We start from the raw sequence: 14225 nt of genomic DNA, 5'->3' as shown, positions 1-14225 counted from the left end.
TGACAAAAATTCATTCAGAAAGTGGCACAAAATCAAAACATTTCAGTAAAGAGGACTGAAAAGGGAAAAGCCAAAAAGTATCAAGCAGGAATTCTTTCTCAGTCACAGTTAGAGCAGCGAAGAGGGAACTAACGACAAGCCGAGGTATACAGCTCGTTCCTGCAATCTGAAGCTCTGCTTGTGGTACTCGTGCCAATMGAATGCCAGGTCTTCATATTCTCCCTCATCAGGTAATTCCAAGTGCGTGTAAGGTTTTCAAGTATTTTGGAAGTAGAAAGGCTGAAGATGGACATAGAGGAGTAAACTTTCAAAGCCTTGCGTGGCAGATGAGGACACAAATCGCATTACTACTAATGGGATTTGTGGGTGTATCTTTCATGCTGTGCTTTGAAAATTCATTCCATTCAGTTTACTGATGTACATGGGGAAAGCAATCGGTCAGTTTGGCGGTGGGGTGGGGTGGGGTGGTGGGGTGGCCAATTTAAAAAAGATTTGCTTTTATTCGATCCCCCTATTTCTTCCCTGTGAACACACTGACAAACATCTTACAGTCCTCCTTCCATCTCCTTTTTCATCTATAATAACATTTATTCAAAAGAAATCAATTAATAAATCCCAGCAGAAGTTCTGCTGCTGATTATAACAATACACCCATTCATAGATCCTTTATGGTATTTCTGTAAAATGCTTCTGGGTTTGGATGTTTCATGAAGCAAAAGCCATGTCCTAAACAGTTTATTGTCTAAAAGGGAGTTTACATGCTGAGGGTGAAATTATGCCTAAGGATTGCTTTGTTATGTTTAAGATTGTGCGAAGTCAACTTTTTTTTTCATTGTGTTTTCAAAAAGGCACAATATCTCCTGTATCTGCCTGGTGAGCAGAAAGAGCATGCTTGACATTTCTGTCATAAAGGGGAGGCCCTGTGCTCTCCCCTCTTACACAGCAAGCACTACCATCACAAAGAGTGCAGAAGCAGAAATAAGGGTCTGACTCTGTGTTTCCCCCTGCTTATTTTTCAGAAAGTGAAGCACAGAAATTCAGGTTTTAATGTAATTGTTTATAAGCTTACTCTGGGATCAGAGTGTAGGGTGGGGTTCACTCTGCAGCTGTGAAAAGGCCAGCAGAACCTGCAGCCTGATATTTATTACGTTTGTTGTTCCATAAATTTATTGTGTAATCAGCCCTCAAGGCATTCCCCCCGTGGTCAGAAAATGCCGATTCTGTTTTTCTCTTTGGAGAGTTACAAGAAATTTAGAAGTAAAGCTGCCGAAGAAGTCAGGTACAGTTAACAAGAGGAAGAGTAGACAGTAGAAATGTAGAAGGATAACAGTACCAGCTTAGTTCAATTGATGGAGAAGTGGAAAGAAACATGTAACACGATATAAAAATATGCAGCAGTAACATTGTAGTTAATGGAATTCTCCATTTTTAACCTTGTAGATTTGAAAAAAATTGGCTCCAAGAAGTGAAAGGTCTTGTTCAATATTATATGTAGGATAAATACCAGACAGAAGAATGGTTCTTCATTGTACTCTCAAGCTGTAATGCAGAAATACCTATTCTTGTAATGAGAACAGTGTAATCCTGTTAATTTTTGAAGTTATGTATTTTGGTAATGCTGTAAATTGAATTCCCAAATRTGCTTTTAATATAAATTTATTAAGAAGATTAGTGCATACCAAGTAGCATATGGATTAAGAGAAGCATATATTTACTGAGAATTAATGACCGTGAAAGAGAACCATCTTAGCTGTCGAACTTCAATAGCTGTAGTCAATAAGCAATTTTCTGTATACATTGTAAAGAAGTAGTATTAAGTTTAGATCAAGTTATCTTTTTTGAAATATTGCTTTAACCTTTCCTGAAAACAATTGAATATTCACAAATAGAGGATCACAATATGATCAGGAGTGCATCAAAATATTTTAAATGAGGTATGTGGGATTCTTAGTCATTAATCTTACAACCTGAGTTCATAAATTCCCTAAGTATTGGTATTACAGCAAATTCTTTTAATTGAACTTCAATCACTGATTATAAAATCTAAAATCCACTCTCAAAAAAATTTAAACTCTTATCACTTGTATCCCTGAGATCTCCAACAACATCTTATAGCACAAGATTTCCCTTCGGTTTGATGGTCAGCTCAGAGCTCACCATGTTATATATGGAGTTAGGATTCCTTTTCTCCAGTCCCATAAAGTCCTTATGCAGTTCCCAGTCAGCCCTCACTTTGAATAATGCAGTGTCAGTAGCAGACTTCATCACTGTGCTGCACAGCCTCTTTTCCATTTGCAACTCTATCATATCAAATGATAGACCTTTTTGAAATATGACTTTAAACTATCCTGTAGGTAATATAGCACAAATAGCAGACGCCCACCCAGCAAGCCATGGCTTTTGTTTTGCCTTTGGAAAATGGCAGGGGAACGTGATGAATTTCACTGAGATCTCTCAAATATCCTCAGAAGGACTCTGGCATACTTATTACAGTCACACTAGGTGTCTCACAGCCTGGTGTGTTTGTTTCTTCTCGGCTTGCATAACAAAGCCACATGTGACAGCAACATGTTCCCAGTAGTCATCAAACAAGTTTCTGTTTTTGATATTTACATGTAACTAGCATTTATCTTTGATTTTTTTTGAAGGGACCACAATGGAACCAAAAACATTCTATTGTCTGTTAATAAACTCTTTCACTACGTTACTTTGGAAGAATGACAAGGAACAAGAAAGAATATAGAGTTCTGTGGTTAGGCCTATATTTTAGGAGATGCACCCTTGTTTCTCCAGCAAGAAAAGGTGATATTCATTCTCACTGATTATTTTAGGGTTATTTTCCTTAAGTAACAAAGTCTCATGTTTTGGTAATGATTTTTCAAGCACTTTAACTTACATTAAACTGGAGGAATTACAGATTAGAACTTCCAGGAACCATGGTCCCTTTCTGCTGGTGATAGACTGTGAAGAGGCTTAGCATAACTGTGAGGCGAGGTCCTTGGGTTCAGCAGCTACCGTTGGGACAAGTGCCCTATTCATCGTTTGACACAAGAAGTCCCATACTCTTCTCTAGCTGCAAACTGACAGTGCTTGCCTTCTTCCCTCTGCAAACGCAGTTGGAGGCTGGCCAGCAGACTTACCTGAGCAAAGGATGGTGTCAGCATCTGTAAAACACCTACGACACCAGCTGGCCTGCTGCAATTAAACAGAATAACATGACTAGATATATCCTGACAAAGTGAGAGCATAGTTTGATGGGATAATTTTGGATGACACTAATTTAGGATGACGCTTAGGCTTGAGAGCTGTTTAGTAAGAATGGCAGCTTGGAAAATTAATATAAGGAAACATTCTGAATTCTGGTTACTTTTATAAACTTCCTTCCTTTGCCTTCAGTAGAGAATACTGAATTTTCTAGACAAGCAAGTGCTGCGTATCTCCCAGACTTCAACTGGGAAGATGGAGTAGGAATGGGAAAAATGGTGAATCACTAATCTGCATAGACCTCCCTTTAAGAAGGAATGCCATAACATAAAGGGCTAAATGCAAAAGCTGATTGTATCCTGCCTGTTGACAGACGCTGCATTGTAGCACTGGGAGATCTTTAGCAAATGGAGAGTCCAAAGGTATTGACTTTTAAAAATACATGGTCTAGGATGGTCAGGAGAACACAGAGAGAGGAAGGAGAGCTTTCTGAGCTTGGACACCATTGTCCATTAGGTTAAACTGTGAATGGAGTGACATAGGGGTTATGGCCAAACAAAGAAAAGACTGAGCAAAAGAGAAATTTGGGACACTATGGAGTCCTAGAGAACGTTCACAGAAGCTTTGTTATTTTTTCTGTAGACTTGTAGACCTTTTGGGATTTCTAAAATAATGTGTGATTCATTCTGGCAAACTCTGTCTTATGTAAGTCTTAGATTGACACTTGATAGGTCTTTAGTGGTAGACTAGTTCTCTGCTCTTGTTCTTGATGTATATGCAAGTTTAGCTTTTATTTTTTAGGTGTGTTTTTTTTCCTCTGTTTGTGTGTGTATTGCAGGGGAAGAGGTTGACTATTTTTTTCTTACCTAAATTTCACAGATTTTACTTCAAAATTCATTGTTTCTGTATTCTCAGTTTTTAGAGCATACTAATACACAATTCACCATCCCAAGATCCTTGATCAATGTTAAATGAACCAGATAAATTCTGATAAGCTCAGTGTTTAAAAATAAAGTATTCAAAACAAGAACTTAGAAAATGTGCTTAAATGTTGAGAAAAAAGTGAACGGATCTAAATAAATAACTGCAAAACATACCTATGTTCTTGGTACAACATAATTTATGAATACACTGTATACATAAGGGATAAATTGGCACTTTTTTGGTGTTTCAGATCAGTCACTGACAGGCCAGAGTCAGAGACGGCCAGACCTAGGTGTGTTTTTGAGCATATGGATCCTAACTCAGTTGGCTGGTGAATATCCATAAGAGAAAATACAGCCTGTACTGCAATATCTGGTAAAAGAGTGTGTTTGGGGAAGAAGGCAAAGCCAGAACGTCACAGGTTCTTAAGCTGTAGTTTCAAAAAAAACCACAATAGAACAAATAGGAAGCGAACACAAATTTACTACCTCAAATTTCTCCTCTGATGCATGTGCTCAACTTCTGAGCAGATCCCCATGTTTCTAATTAATGGGCTTCTGCTTATTCCTTTGCTGGAGGCATTTTTGTTTGATTAACAGTACAAAAGGTTAATCATATAAATTTACCATCTCACAGCATTTTGAAGCAGGAGAGACTAGGTAGCTCCTTGTTCTCACTGCTGTGCTGCTCTTCAGGTTTGCGATACGCAGTACAAACCCAGAGCTTTCCCCTCAGGCCCCCGCGACACACTTTTCTTTTTGTATTCTTGGTAGGAGAGGAACTTGCCTCATGCCTGTGACTTCACTTGTCTTAGTGGAAGTTTGTAGATCAAGTTGATGGATACGTGAGCTGTGCAGGAGATTTGTCATCTTCTCTCTGTCTCTGTAGGGAGCTATAGCAGACATGCAAATCCCTGGCCTGTTAGGAAGGAGCTCTAATTGCTCCTACCTAATGTGCATCTATGATTAAAACACAGAGCAGCAGAGTTATTAATGAAATCATGGCATACTTGGAAGCAGATGGATCAAAGTTTGTCTTAATATCATGTTAATATGATCTTTTTTAATTCCTTGTCTGAATTTACCTAGTTAGCAGCTATAATTCTCTTGGACAGACCATTAGTTATGATTTCCTTATGTCTTTGTTGTATGGAAGGATTCCTACTTGAAGCAACAGACTTTCATCTCTTCATGACCTACATTTGTGGTTATACTTGCAATAAAGAAAAATAATTGCAACTTTGTATAGACACCCTGAGAGCATAAAACACACAAGTCTAATTCTCCTCTATAACTTGTTTTTRTTTTGAGGCTCTGATATCCACTTCATTTTTATTCATTCCTTGCTTAAGGGAGTGGTCCAGATGAACAGTGCCTGGAGCCCCTCCTGCCCCCTGCGCGGGACTTGCCGACAGCACAAGCCTGCCACACCGCTGCTCGGCTCCCGGCGTCCCCGAGGCCCTCGCACGACCCCGCGCCGCTCGCGCCCCGCGCCTGCTGCGGAGAGGCTGTAGCAGACTTGCTTGTCATTTGAGCTTTATGAATAATTTTTTCAGTTTCTTTGCCATACTGAAAAGAAAGTTAATTGCCTGAGACAAGACCAAAATACCTTCTAAAACGTTTGTTTTGTCAAAACAAAAAAGTTGTAATTGAATAAAACATTTGATCTCCCATAAAATTTTTGTATGTTTTCCAGGAATTCTAAACATTCTCTAGAAATGGAAGTTGAGTAATTTCTCAACAAAACATAATTTTCAGGTTCACGCTTAGCATTTTTTAAAATGCCAGTTACTTTAATGTATTATTTTTGTCCTAATAGAAAAAAATTTGCAAATTCAGCATTAATACAAAATCTGTGTTTTTTGGCAACTGCATTCACACAAAATGTCTCCAGGTTGTAGTTACTATTCTTAGGCATCTGCTGGGCCCATAGGTATGTACAGGGGAAGGCGATGTTACGAAGGGTGTCTGGCTTCTGAGCTGCTTCTCTCAAAAATATGGAGGCTAAACTCTGTATAGATTATGTGCTGAGAGGCTTCCAGGATTTGGGATAGATGGATTTGGGGGGATTTTAAGGGGGTGKGGGGGGGAGCTGGTTGTTGTTGTTGTTGGTTTTTAGAATAGGCACATGAATGAGTCACACCAAAATAGATTCCCTGTGTTCAGAGATAGATTATCTGAGTGATGTCTCAAGGACAGTAAGTTGCAATTCCTGTGATAATTCTTTGCCTTTGCCTTTGCCTGATATTTGATGTCTGAATGTTTAGCTGTGGGGCTGCTGTCAGTGCATTTGTGACTGCACCAGTTCTTCTACAGATGCTTTAACTAGATGCAAAATATCTGCTGATCTTAAGCAGATCTGACATTGTAGAAGTGAACAATTAWAAGGATGCCCATAATTATATTGTTGATATTTTCTTCTCCTAAAATGACAGTGTATCCCTTCTAACACCATATAGTATATAACTGAAAGTGCTGTTCTCCGTGGTAGGGGCAAGCTATATAAACAGGATGAGTGGTGATGGTGCACATAAAGTAAATAAAAACAGCTCTGTGGGCTCTTTCCACCCCCTCCCCAGCTTTCCTCTGTACTGGGAAGATGCCATAGAGAAAATATGATGAAAGTATGGAGATATATTCAGGTAGTTTCTGTTTATACAAGGTGAAGATGCACATAAATCCCTGTGCCAGCAGCCGAGTGATTCAGACCTGCCAAGTCTCACGCATTATGCACAGCACTTGCTCAGTGAGCCCCGGCTGCGGTGCCTCTAACTCCCGCGCTCGCGGGGCGCTGCCGCGGCCCTTCTCCAGCTCCGCGCGGGCGAGCGCCAGGCTCAGCTCCCCGGCCGCTCCGTACAGCGCCACGCACGCCCGGTGTCCAGCCGCGAGGAACCGCCGGCCCTGCGCAGCCGGTGAGCTCTGCCAGGAGGTGCCAGCCTCTGCGCCGCGTGGCCGGACAGGAGAGTTTCAGGCACTGCAGTATAAAAAAATGTGAGGCCAAAGGGCTGGCAAAGACCTGGATTTGTCAAGACAGTTTAAGCTACAAATTTAAGACAAAAGCTGTTGGAAATGATGATTTAAATAAGTTATAATAAACACAAAATAATTGAATTAAAATGTCATTAGTGTATATAGGGCTAAAGCTAATTTTGTAATCAACATATAAATTATCACAAGTAATTTAAATAAACTTTGAACTAGTATTTGCAGTAATGTTTTGTTTCAAAGAAGATATCCTTCTTTAATTTGTGAATCAGAAAGGTTAGGGCATGATGCCAAAGCCCGAACCAAATGCTTGCCTCTCTTTTGATACACCAGTATATGAGCATTTTTTCCTTTTGCGTTTCTGCAGTTTAGAAGATCTGGTTACTGAGCAATAATAAAATAAATTCATATGAGTCTTTTTTGTTTTTTTTTAAAGCATACTAACATGCCTCCAAGACAAGCTGCTCTACAGTATTTTCATCTAGATGCTTAACTGAAAATAGCTGTAGTCTCTTCCTGAACATCTTTGTCCGTGTCCTGCGTATTGATTTTTCCCGACTTTGTATCTCTTGCAGCAATGCACCTGCTCGGCCTGAACTGGCAGCTGCAGCCCGCGGACGGACACACCTTCAACAACGGCGTGAGAGGCGGCGCGCCGGGGCCCGCCGAGGCGGCCGCCGGGCCGTCGGGAGGCAGAGGTGAGCTTGCGCTGCAGCCCTCGCCCGCCGGGGCTCCGCTCTTCCAGCCGCGTTTAGTTCACCGTGCAGGTTTTGGTATTTGCACTTGCACCGAGATGTATGCCAACTCTTTTTTTACAGCTCTCTTTAGCGGTATTGCTTTCTGCATTCTGCAGGAGGGCATCAGTGCTGGTTCACTGTCAGGGTGCAACTATTCTGACTCTGCCCCTCTCTGCATTAGTGCCTAAAATCTGGTAAATTCTGCAACATCATCTACTAATGAAGAGGTGCTCCATCAAAATATGCACGTACATTTTGATGGTTTTAATRTATACTGTTTCCAGGTTTTGCTTAGAGATGTCTCAGAAAGAGGAAAAAGCTCGACTTGTGGGAGAAATACCCTGTTCTGCCTGGGGGAAATCAAAAACTTTGGCTTCCAGCCAGGACCAAATCCCTGTTTTTTTTTCTCTCTCAGCTATAATGTTAGTTGAAAACACTGGTAATGCTGCATGAGCAACGACAGCAGAATTTGACCCATAGTAAATAATCTATCCTGTAATGTTAATAAGAGCAACGTAAAAAATGCATGAAATTTTTTTCCAAAAGAAAAAATATGTGCCAGTGGAGGAGGACAGATGAGGTGAAGTAATGAGAAGAATGAGCAAAAATATTAAAACAGAAATACTTTCTTAAACTAAGAATATTAAAAATACAGAGAATTTTTATTTCGTAAAAGGGATTTTAATGATTTTAATTTAACACTTTTTCATGATGAAGTTCAGGAGTTTTCTTTGCTACATTGTGATAGGACTTTTCTTGTTTTTTACCAGAATTTTGTTAATAACAAGACAGAACATAACTGTTGATTATTCAAAGCACCAAGGCTTTACTGTGAATCTGGGATGGGGTGACTGAAACAGAAGAGAAGTAAAAGCACTAGACATTAGTCAACARAAGTGTTTTGTTTACAGCTGAACATCATCTGGCTCTCTGGACCTATGCTTTGGGTTAGACTTGTTCATCCCTGAAGGAAGTGGTAGAAACAACTGCTAACACAGTATACTCGCATGTACTGATGTACTGGAAAATTTAAAATTTCAATTAAATGGAGCTGGGAAAGAAAGCTTGAGTTCAGTTCTTTGAAGTGCCCATTCCTTTTACAAATTACGGGTTTGTTTTTGTTTTCAATAAACGATGTTGCTGCACCTCAGCTTCTTTGTATATTCAGTAAAGGGGCTAATTTTGGTCTCCTTTTGTTAAAACTCGACATCCCAGTGGTGGCAAACAACTGTAGATTTTCGGACAGTGGCTGGTTGGCCTGACTTTCAGCTGTTGACTGACTGTAGGTGGAACTGTGCAAAATCGGCGCATCACTGAGTACAAGGCAGCGTGTGTGTGTCACTGCTGAACTTCTGCCAGCCTGGGCACAGGTGAGAGACCCTGTGATTTTAAGCCAGAACCTGAAGAGCTCAGGACTTCAATTATGGTCACTTAGCAGACAACTGCCGTATTTAACACATTTCCAAATTCCCTCCCCTGCAGCTTTTTGCTGCTATCCCTGCAAGTACAGGGCAGCAGGACTGTTGAGCTGGAATGTGCTCATCTGCTGGGGCGCTTCCTGCAAATCTTGGCAGTTTATGCCAACCCCACTGCATTAGCTTTGCACTTTCGAAGAGGCTGAGGTGGCGGCTATTTGGGGAGTGGTAACCTCCTGTGGATGAGATGAGGAGACAGAGTTGCTAGTTATGTCTTAAATTGCTGCAGTTAGGTTTTTTTCAGAACCCACTGGAAAATGGAAAAGTTTCACTGTTCTTCTGACATTTTATAGAAGGTTGCTGAAATGCTAATAATTTGATGGGGGGGAGGAGGGATAATATTTAGGGAAGTAGTCTTCCACTATGGAATAATGCGAATGACAGGTTTGGATGAATGTAAGGAATAGCTAAAAATTCTCATAGCAGGGAAGGGTGAAAAGTTTTTCTATCTCACCTTTCCCTTTATTATGTTCAAGTTAATATTGCTATCCAAGCAGTTTTCAGGAAAGTCTCTGACAGCTTTTAACACAACAGCCATTTCAGGGCTCAGCTCTCTGGCTGTGGAGAGTGACCTTTTTATAATTGACATGACTCAGGATGAAGCCATTCTTTTCAAAACATGGGTCTCCCAAAGAAACCTTTAACCCTTAGACTGCAAATGGCCACTTAAAAGCAAGCTGTGCCTACTCAGCAAGCGAGGCATTTTGAAGTAGAGCAATTTGGAGGGAAAAAAAAAAGCAGATATTTCAATTTGAACTGCTTGTTTCTTATTATGAGACTAAATTCTGTTACGGAATAATAAAACTGCACTTTAAGAGGAATGCAAATTACTTTATTAATATATTTCCCTATCTGAATGAAACCAAAATTCACTATTAAGATAACACAATTGCAGGTAACTACACGCTGTATCTCACTGATACAGGAGACATCTGAAAGGAGTAGGCAAGTGCAATGGGTAGAAAAATCCTCAATGCTGCTGTAGTACAAGTCTACCATCGTCTGACTATAAACAAAGCAGGAAATGTCTTTTCTGGCCTTGAGGCTGAACTAGAGATAGATTAAGAGACAAAAGTAAAAAAAAAAAAAAAAAATACAACAACAACAACAAAACTGTTCTTAATCAAGTGGTAATGTAGGATTCCTTCATAGTACATTAAAAACAAAGTTGGCACTGTGTTGGAATTACAGAATAGCTACAGGGATGATATAGACAGAAATGACATTAAAAAAACTTTCTTGGACTGATGACCTGTGACAGTTGCATAAGAATAGTGTTAACATTTTGTTGTAATTAAACCTAGATTAGGAAAGAAAACACCAAAATAAAGTAACAGCATGTTTGGGAATAATCCGTTCTTCATGAAGAAGTGAATTAGATGATCTTATGGTGCTTCTCTGTGCCTAGATTCTGTAAGTCTGTGCCAAAAGTATGTCTTAAATTTAAAAGCATATAGTAGGCTGACACGTATCTCCATAAAGTATGTGACTAGCCATGTGCCATTTCCTTTCTAATTGACAGAATATACTATAAAAGTCAACTTTAATCATTCCAGAGGACATCTGAGATAAGCTCCTGCAATTCATGTGGAATTATCCAAACTAACTCCACCTAAAAATCTGAGTAAAGAATGCTTCAGTGTAGACTTTTTTTATTTTTCTTTATGACTTACTGTCTTCGGTGCATTAGCTCCAAACTTTGGCAGATTTTCTACTATAACAAAAAAAAATTTAGACTTGATTTACTATTTTTTTAACTTGATTATTTGTTACAGTAAGGTTGTATAAAGCTGAAAAACACAGTAAGAGATTGTGGTCTCTGAATCTAGAAACAAGCATTTTAAAAGACACCAAAGACAATTACGGCCAAGTATTGTAGACCTGAAAGATCAGTTTGGTTATTATCAATATACTGAATAATTGTAAAAGGTGGATTTGAATCTGTTTGCTGATACTTACATAATCCAGTCTCTTTGTTGGTCTCTTTGGATTGACCAGCTGGATCCAGGTTTATCTACAGCTTGTAAGATATTTTCCTAAGTTCTTCATAGAATGTGGATTTAGAAAACATAATTACAGTTGAGTTGTTCCTAATCAAATGGTGGAGTACTGAAGTGCCACAAAACCCACTTGTTTCCAGTTACTGAATTCAGCCCCAAGTTGCCGTGGAAATGTGGCATACTGACCGATGAACTTGGGATGTTGATTTGTTTGCAGGAGCCAGCTTGGAGCTGTTCTGATGGACTCCTGAAAGCTTATACAAATTCAGAAACTTCCTTCCTCCTCACGGCACAAAGTAGAGCTCGTTATTACCGTAGCATCTTCAGCATAACTGAAGTTCAAGATGTGTCATAGCAGCTTCTCCAGACAAACCCTCATTTCCTGGCTTTTTATGTTATTATAGCTGTGAGAGTTAGTTTTGCATCAGCAGTCAATCTATTTTACACATTGCAAAAGTATCTGGTTTTCAGTTGCGTTCTAGGGCACTCGTGTATTAGCAGTAGATATTTTGAGACACRAGTTCATATAGGAAGTGATCACTAAGATAACAGTTCATTGCACTGATTTTTCAACTGAAAAGATTTGTGTAGTAAAAAATATTTTTTCCTTTTTTTTCCTCTTTCTGAAACCATAAGATGTGTCTGGTCATATGAAGAGCAAATTTACCTGAGGATAAAATCAAGCTAGCACAGTAATTCCCATGCTTTGTTTTTCAGCAGAAAGACAGTGAAGTGTATTTTTATATTGAATAGTTTCCTTTAAACAGCTGTACCATAGGTATCTTTGGAATTCTGAGTCAACAGTGAAAATTCCTAACAGTACAACAAACAGCAACAACAGAAGTAAATTAGGTGAAAAGAGAAAGAAAGCTATGTTTGAAGCAGAGACTTGGTAATAAGTGGAAAGGTGCATGAAGAGGTACAGGAAGAGAAGTGAAAGAGAATGCTCTTATACCAACATTGGTGTTATTTATTCTTTGTATTTATTTTGAAATTACATGAATTATCATGGTAACTCAGTTTGGATCCTTTGGAAGAGTTGTTCTGCTAGATATGTTTCAAGAGTATTATCAAGACACAATTTGCAGCAATCTCCATTATAAAGACACACAGTCAAAGCACTGTAGTTAATTGCTATTTAAATGTGATGTCTGTAGTGTGACACTGCTGGTAGCCAGATTTCTCTTTTCTTTTTTTTTAAATTTTAATTATGGTATGGGAGAGGAGAATATAAAACCCAAGTAAATGTGGTTTCAGTCTAGATACAGTTCTGCCTCCGTAGCTGACACCACTTGCCATTAGTTAAGTGAAAGGTTGAGTGAGCATGTCCTGTCAACTGCCACCCTGAAACTGTTCTCCAGCTCAAAGGTGAGGCCTCCTAACAAGTTAGCATGGGGGACTTTGCATTGCTGTTGCCGTGTGTTGCCTATCTGAGAGCTTCAACGGCAAATATACTTGAGTGCTAAAACAGTCTTTTCAAATGTATATGCCAAAATAGTAATTCAACTGGGTAAATAACACAGCAGTTTAAATTAATAAGTGTTATTTAGTTGATAAATATATGTTTGATGGAGAGATTGAAATGGCTCCCCTGGGTAAGATGAAGAAATATGCTTTTAAAGCCTCTTTTGTGGAGGTTTATAGAGAGAAAATCACAGAAAAAAAAAATTAAATACCCACGGATTTACGAGATAGACAGATAAAACCACAGCTGAGATGATGATACTGAGATTTATTTGCTCACGATAGTATGAGTTCTTTGGGTTACTCTTTCTTCCCAGATCTGTCAGTTTGTCACATCTGTAACTTCACTTAAATGCAGTTGATGGTCTTTGGGTATGAACTGCAGTGGTCCATCAAAATGGAAAATCTTCTAAAAATAGCTGGAAGGAGAGAGTCAGGTGGAAATATGCACTCTTTACATTAGGAGGTAAAGATGGAAGGAAACTATAAAAATGTTATGAAGTTTACTTACAAAAATCTCGAGGGACAGGGTTTCTAAGTGAAGGTCTTAGTGCAAAGTAAGCTGTTGCAGATACAAAGTTGGGATGATGTTCCTCTGCTTTTCAGGTTTAGAAATAAAGTAAACTTGATGAATCTTTAGCCTGTTGACTAAGAGGAGGTTAAGTGGTCATATCTATTTTGCATTTCACTTCTGTATTTCTAACTTGGGGAGGAAGGAACATGGAGAGGACAGTATTGAGACACCTCCTGTAGTATTTTTAATGTGACTGCTCTGCATCACTCATCTCCAAGGTGAGAATTTCTAATAGATCAGTATTGCTATTCCTGTTTTATGAGTAGTCATCTGAGATCATAAAGATCATGATCAACTTGTGTGCGCAGGCTGTGGCAAAGCGAGGAGGAGAACTGAAGTGCTCTCACTAGTTTTGTTTCTCATACCAGTGAGAGAATAACTCAGCATGAATTTACAAAGCCATATTCCAGAGGCTTTGCCTGTCTGAAATTAACAGCAATTTGCATCAGTAATAATGAAGAGATCGTGCTGCTTTTCTACAAATGTCCCATATTTATGTAGATATGTAGGTACAAGTATTAATCATTTCCTTGCACCTGTAGCAGTTATTTTTAAGAGAATATGATTCAATATAATCTTCAATTGAATATAATCTTCAGGGGTTTAAAAGCTCACCTTGCTTGCTGGACTTAAAGTTTTATAAGAAGTTTGTTAAGCTTGCAAACATAAAGCTTCTTATGTATTATAACTTCAAGCATTTCTAAATTGTGTTACTTCAGCATTATAGTGTAGAGCCGTAAAAACAGGATATGTCTTGTTTTGTATCCTTAAACAAGAAATACAGATCTTTTTTGACATATTGGAGGCAGCAGCTAAGTTTCTTACACGTGTCATGGGCTGGGCGCAGAGCAGAGATCAGCTCT

The 14225-nt window shown here is 39.0% G+C and overlaps 1 protein-coding gene across 3 annotated transcripts in view; it reads left to right on the top strand.

The window, feature by feature from the left end:
- Nucleotides 1–14225, top strand: part of TENM2 (teneurin transmembrane protein 2) — a 543159-nt gene that overhangs the window by 403050 nt on the left and 125884 nt on the right. For all 3 annotated transcript variants that reach the window (XM_026061298.1, XM_026061300.1, XM_026061299.1), the window contains one exon: nucleotides 7688–7810. In XM_026061298.1, coding sequence (XP_025917083.1) covers nucleotides 7688–7810 — 123 coding nt within the window. The remainder of the gene's footprint in view (nucleotides 1–7687; nucleotides 7811–14225) is intronic.

Source organism: Apteryx rowi, unplaced genomic scaffold (genome assembly GCF_003343035.1).
Source record: "Apteryx rowi isolate R43461 unplaced genomic scaffold, aptRow1 scaffold_18, whole genome shotgun sequence".
Taxonomy (NCBI): domain Eukaryota; kingdom Metazoa; phylum Chordata; class Aves; order Apterygiformes; family Apterygidae; genus Apteryx; species Apteryx rowi.
The sequence above is the reverse complement of the archived record's forward strand: the minus strand, read 5'-3'. Positions and strand labels throughout refer to the sequence as shown.